Source organism: Adiantum capillus-veneris, chromosome 2, assembly GCF_014529385.1.
Source record: "Adiantum capillus-veneris isolate H3 chromosome 2, ASM1452938v2, whole genome shotgun sequence".
Classification (NCBI taxonomy): Eukaryota; Viridiplantae; Streptophyta; class Polypodiopsida; order Polypodiales; family Pteridaceae; genus Adiantum; species Adiantum capillus-veneris.
In genome coordinates, this window is record NC_140932.1 from 167,691,657 (window position 1) to 167,713,858 (window position 22,202).

The 22,202-nt window shown below is 44.0% G+C and overlaps 1 protein-coding gene and 2 pseudogenes across 4 annotated transcripts in view; 2 read left to right on the forward strand and 1 right to left on the reverse strand.

Annotated features, from left to right (window-relative positions):
- Positions 1–2,791: 2,791 nt before the first annotated feature.
- Positions 2,792–3,862, forward strand: LOC147464022 (uncharacterized; annotated as a pseudogene).
- A 1-nt stretch (position 3,863) lies between these two features.
- On the forward strand, positions 3,864–4,840 carry LOC147464023 (putative pre-mRNA-splicing factor ATP-dependent RNA helicase DEAH5 pseudogene; annotated as a pseudogene).
- Positions 4,841–7,567: 2,727 nt separating this feature from the next.
- The window catches only part of LOC147464024 (uncharacterized), a 44,517-nt gene continuing 29,882 nt past the window's right edge, over positions 7,568–22,202 (reverse strand). For all 4 annotated transcript variants that reach the window (XM_086492412.1, XM_086492404.1, XM_086492424.1 and 1 more), the window contains 2 exons: positions 8,256–8,377; positions 7,568–8,062 (listed from right to left, as the gene is read on the reverse strand). In XM_086492412.1, the coding sequence (XP_086348538.1) occupies positions 7,961–8,062; positions 8,256–8,377 (224 nt within the window). In that variant the 3' untranslated portion in view covers positions 7,568–7,960. The remainder of the gene's footprint in view (positions 8,063–8,255; positions 8,378–22,202) is intronic.

Below are 22,202 nucleotides of genomic sequence, written 5' to 3' on the forward strand. Positions count from 1 at the left end.
CTTTTGAGCAAGATTGGCACTCTCTCTTGTAGATGACAAGGATAGTTCCATGACATCCAAGGTAAAGCTCAGACGGTGATTCATACATATGTAAATTGTCTTTCAAAGAAAGTGTAGAGGGCATCGTCATTCTTACATTGCTTGGAAGAGAGCTCGTCATCTAAAGAATTTCAAGGATGGAGGAAGGCAAATACCCTTTTTCTCCCATGATAGGACCTTTGGTGACATTGGCAAGGTCCTCAATTTTATGCCACTTTAATTATGCTTTCGAAGATGAAGACTTTTGAGAGACCATAAAGCTTCAATGTGTCTCTGCGTGCCTCCAAAAGTTGTATCATCAATGGCTAGCCTTCGGTCTAAAGAAGCTTCAAAAACATGGAAAACGAGAACCCAGCATGCAAAGTTCCCGCATTAGTGTGGTAATGTCCTCATCCACCTTGAGAGAGATACTTCCCAATTGAGTCATCAAACTCTAAATATAATTAGTATGAGATGCTAGAGGAATTTGATGCTCTTTCAAGCTTGGAGAACTCAATTCTAGTCTTATATAGAAGAGTCATAAATATAGTTTCTTTTGGAGGGGTAGCCCTCAATTGGTGTTAGGTCCTCTCTCTCTCTCTCATATCAATACATGCATGCATATGTGATTCATCTAGAAATTGTTATGTAAATCTTGCATGTCGCTAGATCGTGAATGGGTGCCACAAGAGTTCACCAAAGGTGCTTGGGTATACATGCAACCATTTATGATAGTCCCTACCATGTCAACTTGTGGAAATTTAAACCACCATTAGAGGGGAGGCTTCGTGGTTCCAAGAATTGCAAGGACAAGGGGATTGTAGCTATTGTTTTCTCAATCTCAAAAGGATGCATTGCAACAACCTACTCGAAAGGCATTTCCACCACATTGAATACCTTCTTGGCAATGAGGGGTTTCTTTTGGTGTCACAAGGGTCTTTCATACCTCCGATTGTGTTTCTACTTGCTTGTGTAGTCATTTTTTTCATCTAGATTGGTGAAAGAGCAACCACTTCATAGCCTTGAGAACATTCAAAGCACTACATACAGATTTTAGAGCGATAGTTTTCTTTCACTCACACGCATATGTCATCCCCACTACTACACATAATTATGGTAGACTTGAACCTATCCAAGTCTCGTCTTTGTTAAGTGTGGAGTGGCATGAGCCAGAATTGCAGTCGGTAGCATCTTTGAAGCAAAAGATGGTATGAGATGTCCAAAGCTCCTTGAAATATGATAAGAGCTTCTTGATTTGTAGCCTTGACTTCGTGCTTTCCTATTCATTGTTTTGTGCATGTGCTTAAAAAAACTTGCTTCTTTTGAAACTACCACAACGTTTATGTGCAAGAATGTGCACTACAAGGACTCAAGGAGGCTATGAGGAGAGAAGAGGCTAGCCCTTTTTTGGAAAGAGGGACGTTATAAAAGGTAGCCACCTACCTCTTTTTCATTTTTCACCTACACTTTCTTTTGAGCTCATTTAGTGCTTGCTTTTACACACTCTGAACATGGCCACATCCGTAGCCTTTGCAAGCGTCTCTCCACTCACACCCACCCCTCTATCACAATGCACCCTCTTCCTAAACACATTGAGAATGGTGTGTGTGTGGGGGGGGGGGGTTAGTGTATGGGTGGTAATGCTTTCTTCACTTGTGTCCCTGAACTTGGCTCTATCATTGACCTCAAGAGCAACAAATTTCTCAAAATTGTGGCATGCACGGAGGAGCACATCTTCAAGTATGTGGTAGCTATTCCACCACACACAAGGATTTGGGTGTCATAGAATTTTTAAGTTGTATTCACCAAGGATATTGCCCATATTCAAAGAGAATAACTTGCTTTCAAGAAATTTCTGGTGAGATGGGTACTTCTTTGATGAGCGGATTCAAGTGGTGGTAGCATTGAAGAAGCATGAAGACATATTGGGGCCATGAAGAACCTCTTACAACATGTCTGGCCGAGAGATTTTGGTGTTAAGCCATGTCCCCCCCCTCCCCCCCCAAAAAAAAAAAAAACATCTCACACCAAGACTAACATGAATGCTTAATTGTGTGTGTTTTGGAAAATGAAATTGCACTATAAACGGGCACTAATCGTTTACATCATGTAAGGGTACAAAACATAGGGTGGTCAATCACAAAGAAGATGCAACTTATAATTGCTCAAACCCTTGCCTCGATCTACATGCCATATTTGTCCCCTCAGGCTGGATAGTCACTCTCTTGGCATGGATGGACAAAAATTTAGTATCCTCTAGTAGACCTATAGGTGTGCGTTAGTAGGTTACTATGCAGCGTCTAAATTGATGGCTTGTATGCAATCTTCTATGTCATAGCTATGCAACAAATGGAGCTTGATGCCTCTCCATGATCCAATGTTCTTACTTCCTTCGCAATGTTAGACAATCACGCACTCTCCATGGCGAACTAACAAGCAAACCCCATGTGGTATCTAGTTGAATGCCTCCTTTAAAATATTTGGACTACACAACACCCCCATCATGATGGGTATTTTTAAATTGCACCCTGTAGCTCGGCAATGGGAGTTCTCCATGCCCTAGGTGCTCAAATTTTTGAGTGATCCATATTTTTCAATAAAAAATGCTCGATGCACAAATAAGATACAATGTGACCATAATCAAGAAATGAATAATACTTTTAAAGCATGTAATGTGTGCTGTTACTCACCATGTAAATTGTGATGTTGCTCTCCTCCCAAGCTAGAGTGAATGCTTTTCTGAACTCCACGAGCACTGGAAATATTGTTTATAATGCTCCTTTGTGGTGCTAATAAGAAAGCCATCTTTTTGTCAAGGGTTGGCCATAATTGCTTGTGTTGGTTTGCAAGCTTGGCATTTGCAAAGCTTCCTAAGCACTTCATTAAAAGTTTGCTCACTAGCATTTATGTTGTTCTTCCTCCTAAAAGCTAAAAGTAAGCATTCAGATTCAGCCTTCTTTGGGCTTTCTGACCCTCGTGACAGAGGGAGAATCAAACATTTGTAAAACGAGCTTGGAGCATGAGGCTAAGATGAAAGAAGAGGAACAACACAGAAGTAGTGGTGATGGTAGACATGATAGCAAAAGTGAATGTGATAGTCAACACGATGGCAAAAATCACAGAAGAGATAATGATGAAGATTACAGTAGACATGATCAACATGAAAATGGAGATCGCGATGGACATGATCTAGATGAGATAAGGTACGAAAGACAAAGAGACCATGATAGAGAGGATGAATAAAGAAGGGATCATAGCCACCAGGATGGTGATCGAAGGACTCAAGAGATCATGATGATCGCAAGGATAGATACAAGCAATGACAATGATGATAAACGCAGCGACCGGATCATGAGGGATCAAGATGATAGAAACCCTAGCTCTTCAAAAGGGCATCAACCACAAGAACTTAAGCTATGCAATGTTTACTGAGGTAGGGTTTCAAATGTCATGGAATACGGCTACTTTATGTAGCTTCTGGGCTTTTGTGATCAAAAGGAATGGATTGTGCATGTGTTGCAAATTACCACAAATATGATCAAGAGGTATGGGTTAAGGTTGTTTCCATGATGGGAATAAAATTAGCCCTTCCATGAGGGATGTGCACCAAAAGATAGGGCAAGATATTCTAATGATGAAAAGAAGCTCTTTGGATGAGGAATCTAATCCCTCTTGTATGATTCAGCCTTCAACATGATCAAAGGGCTTTTTGGGATTATCATCACAGATTAGAATGAAAATGGCCCTTCTAGGCAACCACTAAAGAGAACGAGTTTTGCTTGAGAGATGAGAAGCTAAGAAACTACTAGTGTCAGGGGTCTTGGATGTGAGGTATTACCCCAGTTGGAGCAGTCCATGAGAACCAGGTTTAAGTTGTGATTGGAGAAACCAATTCAAAGAAAACAACAGAGACTACACAATATCTAGCAAAAGCAGGGGTGCACAACAAAACGAAAGATTGGCTGCACACAATCTCAAAGAGTGGCCACAATGTCTGTGGTCAAGAGGGTTTCAAAAGAATTTGGGTGCAGCCTTGTTCAAGAACGGGCCCCGAGACAGTAATCAAGTATATGACAGATGGAATACTTCTCAGAATATTGCTCGTGGATAGCCAACTCTTCGCGCATTTTGTCATCATGCTTGATGAAGCACATGAAAGGACAATACACACTGATGGACTCTATGGGCTGCCGAAGGACCTAGTAACATGGCAAAAAGGTTTGCGTCCTTTAGTCACCTCAGCTACACTTGGATGTTGAGAAGATTTCTGGGCACTTTTCTAGATGTTGCACCTATTACTGTTACGCGGATACATTAAATTGAGCCAGAAGGTGATATCCTTCTCTTTTCAACTGAAGAGGACAAGAAGAAGTATAGTGTACCAGATTTTGTATGAGAGAATAAAGGGGTTGGGTCCCAATGTTCCAGAGTTGCTTATACTCCCAGTTTATAGTGCCTTTCCTAGTGAAATATAGACAAGAACTTTTTGATCGAGCACCAACAAGGAAAGTGTGGCTCCAACCAACATTGGAAAGGCATTTTTAATCATCAATGGAATCTAATGTCCCTTTTAGATCCAGGTTTTGCTAAGCCAAATGTCTATAATCCCAAGCTTGGGTTAGATTCACTTCTCATTATACCCATTTCTCAAGCCTCTACAAAGCAAAGCCCCAAGCAGGCAGAACAAGTCCAGGAAAGTGTTGTCTCTTGTACGCTGAGAGCATGCACAAGAATGAAATAAGATGTTACAACGAACTGTGCCTGAAATTCAAAGAATAAATCTGGCAATACAACTTTGCATCTGAGGGCTGTGTATTACTGATTCATTGACTTTCAATTTTTTTGGATCTACGGCCTCCACAGTCTACATGCTCTAATATCGGCTATGGAACAACTCTATACTTTAGATGCCTATGTGTCATCGTAGATTGGTCCACAACAGATGTGCCGACCTCTTGCCCTTTGTGCTACAACACGCTTCAACTCTATTCATGATAAAATTTGTAAATCGACAATGGGAGCTTCTACAAATTGACAGACAAAACCCTATGTCAACAAGTTGTAAAGGTTCGTTATTTGGATTCATATGCATTTGCTTGGATCACACAACCAAACTATGGGGCAAAGGCACAACTTGTGTTTCTTGTAATTTCCAAGGAGACACAGTGCCGACCCTCCACCATAGTTATGTATGGCCACTTCTGTTTTGCATGACTTCACTATATGGGCTTTAGTTTGCGTCATTTCCTCATTGCATGACGAGACGTTTAACTAGTCACAAGGTTTTTTGTAGTTTGAAAAACAATGTTCTTTGCCCTGCACTGTCGTACAGGATGCCTACTCAATTACCAAGTCAATATTTCAATTAATTTTTCTCCATTTCTCTAAGCAAGACTAGTTTTTCCTAATGTATTGCTATAATGGATTTGGAGAAGATATTGTCAAAGTGGATGCTACTATTGTGGAAGTGTAAATTGAGAGAAGTCTTTTCCAAGTTGTGGAGCTTCTTCGAAAAGGAGGGGAAGGCTATCGTTTTGATATGATCATAGGTGTAGGCGCTTTTATGTTGAGCTTTTGGGCTATGTTTATGAGTGAAGTGGGCTTGTCAAATTGCTTTTGAAGCGACGACTGCCCTCCAATCTTTGAGGGACTCTATATTAGTGTTTGGTTTTCATGAAGTTTCTTGATGCTATTGTTAAATGCTCTACTTCTTAGTTGTGTGCAAGACATGAAGAAGATTGCATTCAAGCTGTTGTTGAGGTGGAGCCTCGAGAGGATCTCATGAAACTGTCAAATAGGAATTTCAGCATTTGTCTCCTAAATGTATCAGCATGGGAATAATCCTGAATCACCCAAATCATTAGGGCTCACAATAGTTGATATCCTAAGAATAAAAAAGTAATCTAGGCAAGACTTCACTAGCTTGATCCCGAGATATGAATATAAATCAACACATGACCACTAGCTTGATCCGCAGATATGACAAACGTTACATGAATAATCTTAACCTTCTTGCTCAGATGAGAGACATGGGGAGGACTTCTGACTTCTTACAAACTTACACTTCGGTGGTAATGTAGGCTCTCCTCTTCCCTCCTTGAAGGTGTCTCTTGGTTATTGCAAGTCCTCTTCTCCACCCTCTTCTTCTTGACACATTTTTGAAAGATTGCACAAACTCGTACTATGGCTGCTCAGAATTTCACAAGCCCAATTATGATTTATGTTCACCGCTATCATTAGTTCAAAAAACAGAAGTTGGCTTACCCTACTTCGGCTCTATGCGAAGGAATTATAAGCAAAACAAGCTTCTGTTCACCTTCTTCTTGAGCTCAACTTCGCAATTCCTTCTTCAGTATGTGTCCTTTCTTGCTCTATAAAGCAAACAAAGGATATGCACACAAAGCAAGTCCAACTACTTGGCACACACCTTCTCTTGACTATTCAATTTATTATGAGCAGAGACTAAGAGAGCTGGGTGGTTAAGAGACTAGAGAAGCGAAGCGAGCTTCTACATGTGAACTAGTAGTAGTAGTAGGAAAGCACACAGATGCCTTGAGCAGTAGATAACATTGTTCGTCTGTGCTAGGTGATTCCCTTTTCTCCTATCAACGGTAATGCCTTACTGCTTCAGGAAAAACGTGGTTCTCAATGGTGGCACTCGCACTATGTTCCGCTGTTACTCGGACGCTTATGTTTCAGGCATAGTAGTCCTTCGGCGCATGTTCGCTCTGGTATGATTTCAATAAAGTGTTAATATTGAGTGAGAGAGAGAGAGAGAGAGAGAGAGAGAGAGAGAGAGAGAATGAAATGAAATGTAATATTAACGTCTTCAAAAGGCCAAAATGACCTATGAGACCAAAAGGTTACATATGGTGAATCTAATCACAAAAAGTACAAAGAATTGAAAAGAAAATAGTGGGTAGGGGTGGGGTGAAAGCTTAGAAAGGGTGAGCTGATACAATGGAGCTCTCTGACAGTCGAAGCATCATATACATATACATCAGTATCCAAAAGGCTATAGAGATTCAATGTCCTCCAACGTAGGCACTCTGTCTTCAAATGAAATAAAATGAAATGAAATGATATATTAACGTCTTCAAAAGGCCAAAATGACCTATGAGACCAGATCGTTACAATGTAATGTGGATCTGATACAAAGTCAGAATAACAAAATGAAATGACAAAATGATGAAATATAAATACTATGAAAAAGAGAGTCTTAACGTCGTAGGAAACTATTCCGAGAGACCTTGAAGATCTAAGGGGACAAGTCTGACAGCATTCCAACAAAATACAAAAATCACGATCTATCATTAACCAAATCATTAAGATTGCAACAGAACTATCTAAACTGATCTAATAACACTTTTCTCTAGTCAAAATGACATAAAGTGAAGCTTTAAGCACTCAAAATTGAAGATATAGCTCGTAGACACTTAGTCATGAATCATCAAAGAACTTGCAATGCTTACACACACACACACACACACACACACACACACACACAGAGCGCAATACATAGTTTTGACTGGCTAGCAGAGAAATGATCTACAGAGGAACATGGTCAGAAGGTTTCACAGTAAGGATTACATGATACTAAATCAAATTGTAAAGCTTCAAAACTTGACATTGCGCACCCTAAGTTCATTCCAAAAAAGGCTGAAGATACTGACTTTACACTCAATGAGTACAGGCAAGATATTACGAGCAACAATTGACTGACGGTTGAGAGAATCGACCACTGGTCCTTCCTAGTCATACAAATGAGACTGGAAGAGGCCAGCAACGGGAAGTCTGTGTTTGCACTAATATATGCAACAGCCCACTCCAGGCACTAATATATACAACAGCCCACTCCAGATTAAATTAGCTGGCTCGATCATAATATTCCTCAGCCCCTTCACAACTATCAGCCATGCTATTAAGGCCATAATCATACGCCTCATGTTCTGGAGGTCTGAAAGGCCTCTATGACAGCTTGTGCTCTTTCTTCTATCTCCTTCAGATACTCTAACACAACCCGTTGTTGGTATGATCCACTCTCCTGCATAACAAACATAAAATGCACAAGAAATGGGTTTACTGCCAAGTGATGAATGTATTCAACTGAGTAAACATTTTACGCATCATCACAATAGGATGGAATCATGTTCAAGTCTCTGGGATGCACAACCCGTGCTGTGTGAATCCATTCAAAAATATGTCTTGATTTCTTATGAAACGTAGAGAAAACTCACCGTGCGCATGTCAACTCGCTCCACCCTCTTTTTCACGACCTTGAACAGCTCTTCTGGCTCAATCTGGCCACCTCCATAGACAAGGCCACTCCTTATCAAACCTTCCCAGTTCTCCTCATCAGCTGAAAAAGAGACAGTTTATTACTCTTTGAACATCAATATGAAATTCTAGAACGTCTTCTATTTTGGTTCACTGATACTACTAATCCTTGACCAGAAACAATACTAAAATGAACCCCTGCAGAGGGGAGAGTTCAAGAGACAGGGTGCCTTCAAACTAGAGCACTAGGCCAGTCGAGTTAAAAGGGCCCGAGGTTATGCCAAGGCGACAACCTCTGGCCTCTCTACTTTGTGTTTGGTAAAAATCCCTGCGATGTGCAACAGAGGGCCATAAGCTATACAGAGAGAAAATAGGAACCCACCCACACCCCATTCCATGACAGCCAGCCTTAGAGAGAGGACTGTTGTTAGAGGCTTGGACACTCCAAGCGAGAAATCAATAGCAGCACACGATTAGAAATTGCAAAATCGTTGAACTTTGAAGAGAGAGAGAGAGAGAGAGAGAGAGAGTCGAGACAGCACGGCGGAGTTCTGCGCCCAAATGCACTAGCCCCAAAGGTTGGCACCCAGAGATATTTCTTTATTATTATGCATGCAAAGTACAACTCTCTGAGGGTCCTTTGCTCTCAGACTCTACGTCGAAAAGCTTTGCAGAGTGAGGCCCCAAGGTATATTATAAGTAGTAAAAGGGTTGCCCAAAAGCATCAGATCCAAAAGCACTTTCCCCCAAAAGCGTCTGCTACCAAAAGCTCACGCAAAATTGCCATCCATACAGATGTCCCATGTGGCAGCCAGTGCGATTTACAGAAATCAGCCTAGAGTGCAAGCTTTTGATACTTTTGGGTTTAGGCCTCACGGCCGGTGCTCCATAAGTTCTTGTTGTCGAAGGTGGCAGCGAAAGATGCAATGAAGAACAGAACAGGTTCATGAACCGGTGGGTACCTCGACTCCGATCTAGAACGCCTGCACTGCCAAACACATGAACAAGGCACACCTGTGGAGAAGAGAGATCACTGAGGTAGAGAGAGACGGGACAATTGAGAATGAGAGAGAAATGAAATGAAATGTTATATTAACGTCTTCAAAAGGCCAAAATGATCTATGAGACCAAACTGTTACAAAATTGTGAATCTGATACCATGTCTGGGTACAAAAAGAAGAGGAAGAGAGAGAGAGAGAGAGAGAGAGAGAGAGAGAGAGAGAGAGAGATCTGGGAAAGGCTCTCCATGTTGATAACAATCTGCTCATACAAGTGACCAAGGGGGGTAGAACTGACATGCATAATGGATAGACCCGAGAGGACACACAACTGCGACTACGACTACGACTGCTACTGCACACAAGACCACTGCCACGGTCTCAACATGTGCATCACCTCCGACATGCTCTAAGATCATAGATTTGGTGCATCTCCTCCTGGCTAGATCAAGATAAGGATCTAGATCTCGGACGAAATCCCTTCACTGCATGATCACAAGGCCTGCAGAAGGCCGCCGTGAGAAACCACTACACCGTAGAGGTGATAGCCAAGCAATGCATCTGCTGCACATCATCATGGTAGCTGCCCTCTGCATAGGCCAAAAACACTGACCTGCTGCCTGCCAGAAAATGCTAGGCTGCACCTGCTGAAAACGCAAGCAAATGAACCTCCTCCAGGCTGGTTGCACAAGGGAAGGGGCTGCCCTCAGGGGTGCCCGCCTGGGCTGGACCCTCTGCCAAAAACGCTGGGCTGCCCCTCTGGGACACCCAAATGGAGGGTCTGTACTGCATGACCAAAGGGTGTCCCCCCCTGCCCACATATATAGGACCAGCCCAAGGGCTGCCGACCCAGGGATCAGCCCTCCACGACCTGCCATAAAAAGGCCTCATGCTGGGTTAAATAGCAAAAGGAGGGACTGAATGCCTCTAGGGTCCTGGGAAGTCAATGGACTGCAAAGGGGGTGAATACTCTCCGGCAGAAGGAGCCTACTTGGCTATGGAACTGAGCCAAAACCCGAGCTAAACATGGCTAGACACGACCCGGCATTAGAGACCTACCTCACACTGGCGGGCACAGCCACAAAGCAGCCCCCACTCCCTAATCTTCTCCTGGGAGATACCGGAGCTACCACGAGACAGGAAAATGAACTCTAACAACCCCTCTCAGATCCTGGACGGGAACGAGTCCAAGGGGCTAGAGTGAGCAATCTCCAACTGTAAAGAGAGGGTTTCGTGGACGAGGATATCTGCTATAAGAACTCTAAGGTCGAATCAATACACGACCGTTGTATCATCCAACCACTACCCCCAAAAGACATCCAAGAAAAATAATGTTGTCCGCTAAAAGTAAATCTAGCTCTATCAAGAATCTCCTCAAGCCAACCGACTCACAAGTCGCACAACCAGCATTTGCAGAAGGTACTGCTGCTGACCGCTCCAAGAGTATGCATCCGAACTGAGGGTAAAAGGTATAAAAAGACTCGTATCCAGATCATTTCCCAACTCTAAAGTGCTCCACCCTCGAGGAAAGAGTCAGAAATCTGCACCTCCGTGCATATACCACATGCCACAAAACCCAAGCTGTCACAAGACGGGCACCACGTGCCAATAGAAAAGAACAGACTGAACAGACTTTTAGCACTTCAATAACAACAGAACACACACACACAGAGAGAGAGAGAGAGAGAGAGAGAGAGAGAGAGAGAGAGAGAGAGAGAGAGACGACACGCGACACGGAGTGGCGGAATTCCACCCCAGAGAGAATTGGCCCCATACCTTGGCGCCTCTTTCGGTATTTCTTTATATTGCATCAACACAGTACAAGCCGGTACTCGAGACTCTGCACCTTTGTACTGAAGCATGCGAGAGAATGAGCCCTAACCTCATATTTAAAGGCCCTTGGCCTAAAAAGCAGTTTACAGTAAAAAGCCTTCAAACTTAAAAGCTTCTGGTCCAAAAGCAAAGCCAAAAAGCTGCCAGCGTAAATCACGGAAATCCCTACAGCCTGCCACGTCATAAGCCAGAGCAAAACACGAAAATCTGTACAGCCTGCCACGTCTTCATGCCAACGCAATTTTCCGAAATCTGCCATGCTGCCCTTAGGGTTAGGGTTAGGGTTAGGGTTTCTGCAGTTTTTAGGGTTAGGGTTTCCAGAATTAGGGTTTCAGCAGTTAGGGTTTCTGGCAGAAATTAGGGTTTCCATTCTTTAGGCTTTGACACGTCAGCAGTTTGTTACATCTCCCCTTCTTGAAAGAGAGTAATCGTCTGAGGGACAATTCCGAGGGTCATTCCGAGGGACAATCAATTTGCTCTTTTTATTAAGGAGTTAGCTTCTCCTTTCAGCTGTTTTGATCAAGGAGTTAGCTTCTCCTTTCGATTGTTTTGATCAAGGAGTTAGCTTCTCCATTCGTCCATATCGGAACTCTTGATATTCCGGCGTAGTAAAATTAGCTATCACACCCAGACCGTACTGATCTTCCACGGGTGTCTTGATGCATTAAAATTACATACCCAAGCAATCTCATCCAATTAGGAATATTCAGTAATTGACACATCACAATGCAACACAAATGCTCACGTATGCATGTTACAGGACACAACAAACAGCGCCGTTGAGCACTCCCCCAAGACAAATGGTCTGCGGTATGAAGCTACTCAACAACTACCTCGTCACTCCTCCCGCTAATAACCTAAAAAGGTCCGGGCCATGAGCTCAGAGGACTGTACAACCAAACGCTCCCCAGACCGCAGTCTGCGTCCCTCGGAGTTTCAAGCATACAACCAAACGCTCCCCAGGCATCGGCCTGCGTCGTTCCGAGGTTCAAACAGTATCAAGACAGTATTTCTTACTCCTCTACTCGGCGGTAAAAATCACCAATCAATGAAACCAGTATTGAAACCAGAGTCAAACATTTCAAATCGGCACCAAGACACGTTTAAAACAGATAGCATCCATGTCAAACAAAGTTCAAACAATACTTTCTCAAACAATGTTCAAAAGTATCTAAGTAGAAAACAACTAGAGAGGTCATTCGGGGTTTTGTTCGGACAATCGAACTTTGAGGACAACGGGCTTACCCTTCTGCATCACGGTGATGGTTCGGTTCCGGACCTGGAGAGTTGCATCATTCTTGTCGTGCCAGGGCATGCCCAAGAGAACGTCGCAATTGCCCAACTTCATAATGTGGAAATCGGCTTTTCCATGATAATCTTGTATAGTCACTGGAAGTGCACCAATGAGCGGTACCACTTTCTGAGTTTGCCCCGTGGCTAGCTCAGCTTCAATTTCTCCACCCTCTGCATCATAATCAAAGTGCATCTGCTTCAAGAATTCTGGATGGATGAAGTTCTCCATAGCTCCGGGGTCAAAGAAAATAAGGTGTTGACTTTTCCATAAGCTCTGCATAATTCATTAAAACTCTCGAGGTGTATACCATAAATATCGGGTACTAGTCCAATAGCAGGTCTAGGCTTCCTGGCGGGAGGTGGCCGCGGGTATCTGTCTGTCGTGGGAGCAGAAGGTTGCATTGAGGACGTCGAGGGTCGCTCAGGACATGTATTGAACGTATACCCTGTTTGGAAACATTCGAAGCATCGGCCTTCTTGTAACAAGGCGTCTCGTTGAAGTTGTGTCAAATGAGGCCGTTGAGGTTGGTTTTCACGGGATTCTCGAGAATTTGTTCGTTGTTGCCGGGAGTTCTGGTTCTTCTATGGTAAACTCCAACTTTCCTTTCATGAGCTTGTAGCCGATCGCGGCATGGTCCATAAGCTCTTGCATGGTAGAGACTTGCTTGGAGAGACAACATTCCTACAATGGTGATGGTAGTCCAATGGTGTAGCGCTCGCACTGGTCCTCCAAGGGAATGAACTTAAAGAAGGACACCGGAAGATACACGTCGAGAAACCTTTGGTTATAGTCGTCCATGGTTTTGGTGGCAAGCATTTTCAAGTTGCCCCACTCTACCAAAACCCGGACTTCAAACATTGAAGTCATGTAACTACGCGCAAAAACTGTCTTGAAAGCTTGCCAGGTCCTTGGAGCATGCGGTTGTGTCGCGGTTGAACTCCACAATTGCATAGCATTATCTTTAAGAAATCCCGCTGCTCAAGAAATCTTGGATTCTTCTGTATAGTTCCCCAAAGCATAGATGTTGTCGAATCGCTGTAGGAATTGCAATGCTTTCTTGCGATCTTTCACCCCGGAAAAAGTGAAAAATTTGACTGTCGTGCCACCATCTTTGAAATCTTTGGGTTGGTTAGGCGCATGTCCCGGGTATGGATAATAGGGGTATCCATATGGGCTCCAAACATTGTAGCCTGGTGGCGGTGGTGGTGGAGGTGGGGGCAATGGCGGTGGCAAAGGCGGTTGCACTAGATCAGGGTCAGATGGCTGCACCATATTCCTGAAGACTCCCCCGATCGGAACAGACGGCTGAGAAGGTTGCCGATTGGAAGCTCTCGTACTTTCTGGTGCCGGAGGAGGAGGTACCACTTGGGGCATCAGAGGGGGTAACATGTAGTTAAAAAATTGTTGAAAACTTTGTAGCATCGAAAGATTCTGTTGAGGATGCCGCGAAAGAATGTCGTGAAGCTCGTTGAGCAAAACCTGCAAATATTCTGCTGAATCCATGAATTCCAAGTATTGGGTTCTTAATTGGCTTATGCCCTATAAGACACTGCGGTGAAGACGGAAGCGCGCCCGATGCGCGATGAAGTAAGGGTGGGAGTGGCTAATAAGTTCGGGTTGGAGGGCGAGGATACCTCCCAATAAAATTCCAATAGCTCTGTCTACTCTTTTGTAGGACCGGTATGCTTTCAGAAAAGCACACGCCTAATGCTACCACTGTCACAAGACGGGCACCACGTGCCAATAGAAAAGAACAGACTGAACAGACTTTTAGCACTTCAATAACAACAAAACTGAGAGAGAGAGAGAGAGAGAGACGACGCGCGACACGGAGTGGCGGAATTCCACCCCAGAGAGTATTGGCCCCAAACCTTGGCGCCCCTTTCGGTATTTCTTTATATTGCATCAACACAGTACAAGCCGGTACTCGAGACTTTGCACCTTCGTACTGAAGCATGCCAGAGAATGAGCCCTAACCTCATATTTAAAGGCCCTTGGCCTAAAAAGCAGTTTACAGTAAAAAGCCTTCAAACTTAAAAGCTTCTGGTCCAAAAGCAAAGCCAAAAAGCTGCCAGCGTAAATCACGGAAATCTGTACTGCCTGCCACGTCATCAGCCGGCGCAAAACGTGGAAATCCGTACAGCCTGCCACGTCATCATGCCAGCGCAATTTTCCGAAATCTGCCATGCTGCCCTTAGGGTTAGGGTTTCTGCAGTTTTTAGGGTTAGGGTTTTCAGAATTAGGGTTTGCAGGTTTTAGGGTTAGGGTTTCCAGAATTAGGGTTTCAGCAGTTAGGGTTTTTGCAGTTAGGGTTTCTGGCAGAAATTAGGGTTTCCATTCTTCTTTAGGCTTTGACACGTCAGCAGTTTGTTACATCTCCCCTTCTTCAAAGAGAGAAATCGTTCGAGGGACAATTCCGAGGGTCATTTCGAGGGACAATCAATTTGCTCTTTTTATTAAGGAGTTAGCTTCTCCTTTCGGCTGTTTTGATCAAGGAGTTAGCTTCTCCTTTCTGCTCTCTTGATCAGGAGTTAGCTTCTCCTTTCGGCTGTTTTGATCAAGGAGTTAGCTTCTCCATTCGTCCAGATCGGAACTCTTGATATTCCGGCGTATTAAAATTAGCCATCACACCCAGACCGTACTGATCTTCCACGGGTGTCTTGATGCATTAAAATTACATACCCAGGCAATCTCATCCAATTAGGAATATCCAGTAATTGACACATCACAATGCAACACAAATGCTCACATATGCATGTTACAAGACACAACAAACAACGCCGCTGAGCACTCCCCCAAGACAAACGGTCTGCGGTATGAAGCTACTCAACGACTACCTCGTCACTCCCCCCACTAATAACCTAAAAAGGTTCGGGCCACGAGCTCACAGGACTGTACAACCAAACGCTCCCCAGACCGCAGTCTGCGTCGCTCGGAGTTTCAAGCATACAACCAAACGCTTCCCAGGCATCGGCCTGTGTCGTTCGGAGGTTTTCTAGCATACAACGAAACGCTCCCCAGGCATCGGCCTGCGTCGTTCCGAGGTTCAAACAGTATCAAGACAGTATTTCTCACTCCTCCACTCGGCGGTAAAGGCAAGCATTTTCAAGTTGCCCCACTCTACCAAAATCCGGACTTCAAACATTGAAGTCATGTAACTACGCGCAAAGCTTGCCAAGTCCTTGGAGCATGCGGTTGTGTCGCGGTTGAACTCCACAATTGCATAGCATTATCTTTAAGAAATTTGGGTTGGTTAGGCGCATGTCCCGGGTATGGATAATAAGGGTATCCATATGGGCTCCACACATTGTAGCCTGGTGGCGGTGGTGGTGGAGGTGGGGGCAATGGCGGTGGCAAAGGCGGTTGCACTGGATCAGGGTCAGATGGCTGCACCATATTCCTGAAGACTCCCCCAATCGGAACAGACGGCTGAGAAGGTTGCCGATTGGAAGCTCTCGTACTTTCTGGTGCCGGAGGAGGAGGTACCACCTGGGGCATCAGAGGGGGTAACATGTAGTTCAAAAATTGTTGAAAACTTTGCAGCATCGAAAGATTCTACTGAGGATGCCGCGAAAGAATGTCGTGAAGCTCGTTGAGCAAAAACTGCAAATATTCTGCTGAATCCATGAATTCCAAGTATTGGGTTCTTAATTGGCTTATGCCCTATAAGACACTGCTGTGAAGACGGAAGCGCGCCCGATGCGCGATGAAGTAAGGGTGGGAGTGGCTAATAAGTCCGGGTTGGAGGGCGAGGATACCTCCCAATAAAATTCCAATAGCTCTGTCTACTCTTTTGTAGGACCGGTATGTGCTTTCAGAAAAGCACACGCCTGATGCTACCACTGTCACAAGACGGGCACCACGTGCCAATAGAAAAGAACAGACTGAACAGACTTTTAGCACTTCAATAACAACAGAACTGAGAGAGAGAGAGAGAGAGAGAGACGACGCGCGACACGGAGTGGCGGAATTCCACCCCAGAGAGTATTGGCTCCGAACCTTGGCGCCCCTTTCGGTATTTCTTTATATTGCATCAGCATAGTACAAGCCGGTACTCGAGACTCTGCACCTTCGTACTGAAGCATGCCAGAGAATGAGCCCTAACCTCATATTTAAAGGCCCTTGGCCTAAAAAGCAGTTTACAGTAAAAAGCCTTCAAACTTAAAAGCTTCTGGTCCAAAAGCAAAGCCAAAAAGCTGCCAGCGTAAATCACGGAAATCCATACAGCCTGCCACGTCATCAACCAGAGCAAAACGTGAAAATCCGTATAGCCTGCCACGTCTTCATGCCAGCGCAATTTTTCGAAATCTGCCATGCTGCCCTTAGGGTTAGGGTTAGGGTTTCTGCAGTTTTTAGGTTTAGGGTTTCCAAAATTAGGGTTTGCAGGTTTTAGGGTTAGGGTTTCCAAAATTAGGGTTTCTACAGTTAGGGCTTCTGGCAAAAATTAGGCTTTCCATTCTTTAGGCTTTGACACGTCAGCAGTTTGTTACACAAGCTGCTACGGAAGTCCAAGGAAGGGGACAACGAGGCTACTAAGGAATTATATGGCGGATGACAAAGATACAAATCGTGATCATTGTAACCATTTAGCAATCACATATCAAAGACATCAGTCACTGATCAATCGCATATCTGTCGAGGATTTCAAATACAAATCGTGATCGTTGTAACCATTTAGCAATCACATCCAAAACGCGTTGATCCTTTCACGGATGTCTTGATCTACTAAACCTTGTTACTTTCAGATTCATATGCTTTATTTTCATATCTCAATCAAGGAAAGCATGCCCATGACCATCCCCACCACACAATACATCCACATAGCATGCAGTCCACAAAATCACACTTAATTGACACTGAACATCGGTCATTCAATCTAGCCATCTCATTCCGCCCAGAACTCTTGATGCACCTAGATCACTTGTCAAAGGTGGAGGCGGAAGATGCAATGAAGACAAGAACTAGCTCATGATAAGTGGACACCTCGACTCCGATCTAGAACACCTGTAATGCCACACATATAAACAAGGCACACTTGTGGAGAAGAGAGATCATTAAGGTAGAAAGAGGCAGGACATCTGAGAATGAGAGAGAGAGAGAGAGAGAGAGAGAGAGAGAGAGATCTGGTAAAGGCTCTACATGCTGATAACAATCTGCTCATACAAGTGACCAAGGGTGGTCCCCCATAGAACTGACATGCCAACTCAATAGACCCAAGGTACACACACCTACGACTGATACTGACACTGCCATCTGCTCTTGTACACGAGACCATTGACACAGGCTCCACATGGGCATCACCTCCAACATGCTCTGAGAGCATAGATCTGGTGTACCTCCTCCTGGCTAGATCTAGATCTGGATCTGGATCTCGCATGAGAAACTCTACCATTCCATGATCACAAGGCCTTTGAGAGGCCGCCCTGAGGAAATACTGCAATAGAGATGATCTCCGAGCACTACACTTGCTTGTTGCCCGTGAAAAACATTGGGGCTGATCTCAAGCCAAAAATGCTGGCTGATCTGCTGTAACAGACTTGGATACCCCAAGTAAGGAATATGACATGACACACGAGAAATCACTTAAAATCACTTCACAAACTTTATCACAATTCAATATAGAGACGACACGCCCCGGCGTAGTTTCTTGCCCAGAGGTAATGGCCCCGAAGTCTGGCGCCCCTTTCAGTAGTTATTTTTATATTAATGCTTGAGCAAAGTACAAAGTCCGAGGGTCCTCTCTGCTCAATGCTCCCAAGGAAATCTGAGAGAAGAGAGACCCCAAATACATATTTAAAGGCTCTGGGCCTTCTCAAAAGCAACTACATAAAAAGCTTCAGTGTCAAAAGCATCCAAGCCCAAGAGCTGGCGCTGCCCAGCAGCCAGTGCAACTCACGAAAAATCCGTACGTTGCCACGTTAGCAACCAACGCGATTTGCGGGCTGGCCGTACAGCTGCCACGTCAGCATCCCTTCGCGATCTCTCTTGTTTTATTATGTCTGTGTCCCCAAGGGCCCCATCGGACAGGTACCCTATAAGTTGGAACAACTTATAATCTTTTAAAACTCTCAGTTTTTGGGTGGACATGCCACGTCATGGTTTTGTGACATCCCGCCCTCCTCAAAGAATTGTAATCGCCCTCAATTACGCCTGCAAATTCAAACATAAGCAAAAAACCAATTCAATAGACACTAACTCTATGTACTAACGCACTAGATGACATAAATCCAGCACTCGCACAAAGACAACAGTCACTGAACATTCAAATCACATAAAGTCCATCGAGATATCAGACATGATCTATCAGCAATGTGTTTAGCAATAGCATCTAGATCTATCCCAGATCTCATTCATGTCCACATTGACCTTATTCCTATCATGTCCATCTTATCTAGAATCACAAGACCGAAATGTTGCACTCATTTTGTCTTTCAAACATGCACTCACACACTAGTCACATGAGAGAGCACACGTAAATCAGATTCATTTCGGGAATTCCCATGTCAAAGTACTTTCATAAAGTCATACGGCAGAAAACTATCAGCCCATCAGTATCCCTGAAATCCAAAGGAAAATCAGTGACGGGAAACCTGTGACAAAGGAGCGGAATAACTCCACCCTTGTGCAATCCCGTCTGGACAGATTTAACCTTGTTGATCCACGGGATCTCTCGGATAATCGAAGCTAGAACGACAACCTCAAGGTAAAGTTCCAATATCTGAGGAGTATCTGCTAGGTCCTCCTCCTCCATCCACTTCGCATCTAATGCCAGATAGTTCTTGAATTTCACTAAGAACCGCCGTATCACTTTACCTTTCACTTTCCTTTCCTTGTGAGCTAGTCTCTATTCTGGAACGAGTATCTCCTCACTCTCTTCCACTTCAGGTTGCTCCTCAGGCTCCCTGTCGACTTGCACCTCACCGTTGAAAGGTTTCAAGAGACTCACATGGAAAGCAATGTAAATCTTCCAAGTATCAGGCAACTTCAGACTAAAGGATACGTCAATTATCTTTTCTTGAATCTAGAAAGGGCCATAATATCACATACTTAGCTTTGGAAAAAGCCTTTCCTTTCCTTTTCATCTCCTCATACGTGTTTTCTCAAACCGCAAAAACACCCAATCATCTCCCTTCAACTGCAAGTCGCGTTGATGTTTATCAGCTGCCTTCTAATGCCGTGCTTGAGACTTCTCAAGAGCCTCCCGAACCTTGCAAAAGCAGTGTCCAGATCTCTCGTATATTGATCCGCTTCAAAAATCTTATCCTTGGTGCTTAGAAATGGAGGAACCTTCTTAGCACCCTCAATTACTTCAAATGGTGCCTTCCCCGTTGATGAATGAACTGTGTTGTTGTAGGCAAACTCCACCAAGGGCAAGTACTTTTCCCATTAAGTCTTCAATAAATCCAAAACCACTGAATTGGCTATATGAGATTGCTGGTCTCTCTGTGGGTGGAATGAAGACGAGAACTGCAACCGCATGTCAATGTTCTCCCAGATTTCTCTCCAGAACAAGCTAGCGAATCAAGGGTCTCTGTCCAAGACTACGGACTCGGGCATGCCATGTAACCAAAAAATCTGTGAAACAGTCTCGCCAAATGATCAGGCTTAACCGTCTTCTTTACCAGAATGAAGTGGGTCTCTTTATTGAATCTGTCGATGACTGTCCAAATGCCATCATGCCCACTTTGAGTCTTGGAAAGATCAAAAATAAAATCCATGGCAATGCTTTCTCAGGGACGGGAGGGTATGGGTAAAGGCTGTAGAAGTCCTGGTGCCTTATGCCTGTCAAACATCATAGTAAACTTCAAATGGCTTTTGCAAGTCTGACAAGCCCAAAACTGGTCCCGTTGTCAGCTTTTCCTTGAGAGTGAAAGGCTACAATCTCTGTCTCTCCCCAAGTAAAAGGAACCTCTTTCTGAGTAAATTTTTGAATGAACCACCAATAATATGAGCACAAGCCCAGAAAGCTTCGAACTTCAGAAACATTCTTCAAATCGGGCCAATCACGAATAGTCTCAACTTTGGCCGGGTCCACCTTTACCCCTTCCACTGAGACAATGTGTCCCAAGAAATGTATCTCAGGCAAGAAAAGCTCGCTCCTTTTCGCATTTATAACCAATTTATGCTTCCGCAGTGCCTGGAAAACCTCCAATAGGTGGTGTCTGTGTTCTGCCTCACTCTTGGAGAAGACAATGATGTCGTCAAAGAAAGTGCCCACAAATGATCAATACTCTTTGAAAATCCTATCCATCATGCGGTTGAATGTGGCCGGAGCATTTGTAAGGCCAAATGGCATCACCAAGCATTCATACAAACCGAAAGTAGACGTCTCTAGGAGCGATTCGGATGTGATGATATCCACTCTTCATATCAATTCTACTGAAACAAGAGAACCCCTGAAGTCTGTCTAATATATCATCGATCCTTGGGATAGGAAATTTGTTCTTATGGTGATTTTATTGAGAGCTCTATGGTCAATGCACATTCTCCAAGATCCATCTTTCTTTAGTACCAACAACATTGGCGTACAGAAAGGTGAAGTACTAGGTTGGATAAGACAATTTTCAAGAAGTTCTTTTACCTGGTTCATTATTTCTTAATTTTGGGCTCGGCTAACTCGGTAAGGTGCCGGTTCGGTGGTGTACTACCCGGGATCAAATCAATCGTACGATCTTCACGAAGTGAAGGAGGTAACTCGCCTGGTAGGCCTTCAGAGAAACAATCCGCCTGCGCATGTAAAAATTCTTATCGTTCCTTTTCTAGATCAGACATATTTGACCTTTGTTCATCATTCAGTTATTTCAAGAAGATCGACTAAACAAAAAGACTGGATTTCATTAATTTGGAAACGGCCGAAGCCGATACAAGTGGGACGGACTCACCCTTCAACTTTACATCAAGTACAATCTCTTGGTCCTTTTCATTCTTCAAAGTAGCTTTCCTTGCCCTATAATCGACCACGGCGCTGTTCTTGTGGAACCAAGGGATTCCTAGGAGGACGTCACACTCTTCCAAAGGCATGATATAAAAGTCCTCATGCCCTAGATACCCCTGACAATGCAAACGAAGTTTGCTAATGACAGGTGTAATGGCAACATCCCCTCCATGTGCCGCTAGAACAACCTCCATTGTGGCCCCATTTCCTCGGGTATTATTCCAAGTCGAGCAACCAATTTGGTTGAAATAAAGTTGGCCTTGGCTACTCCGTCAAAGAAGAGTAGGGCTTCTTGGTCTCGCATTATGCCCCATGCGCGGCAAAGTTCAGTACTTTCATCCATCTAATCAAAGTCGGTCCCCACACAATCTAGTACCAATCTTGCTTTCGTCTTTCCTTTTCTCCTGCGCTCTTCGGCTGCTTTGGAACTCTCTGGCTTGTCTTCTGATTGTCCTCTGGGTGCCTTTTTGGGGCACCGTATTGACACATGTCCATGTTCCCCACATTTAAAGCACTTCCCCGTTTTGAGGTACTCGAGTCGTTGTTCCTCTATCGGTCGGGGAGGTGTAGCTTTCTTTTTCTAAAACTTCCCTCTTCTTTTGTTACCATTATTCGAACTCTGTCTGGTCCTTGTTGTCAAAAGTTGATCAGTTGGATACGTAAGAGTACCCCAATGCATAGCAAACCCTTGCTTAGCATGTCCCATCAATTGTTGTATGGACTCAGACTTCTGCAATAAGCACTAATCTCATATCTCTTTGGGAAGACCACAGTAAAATCGCTCGATATGTTTCTTAAAAGTTAACTTTTTAAAAGAAGAGGCCGGTAGGAAAGTATCTCAAAATCT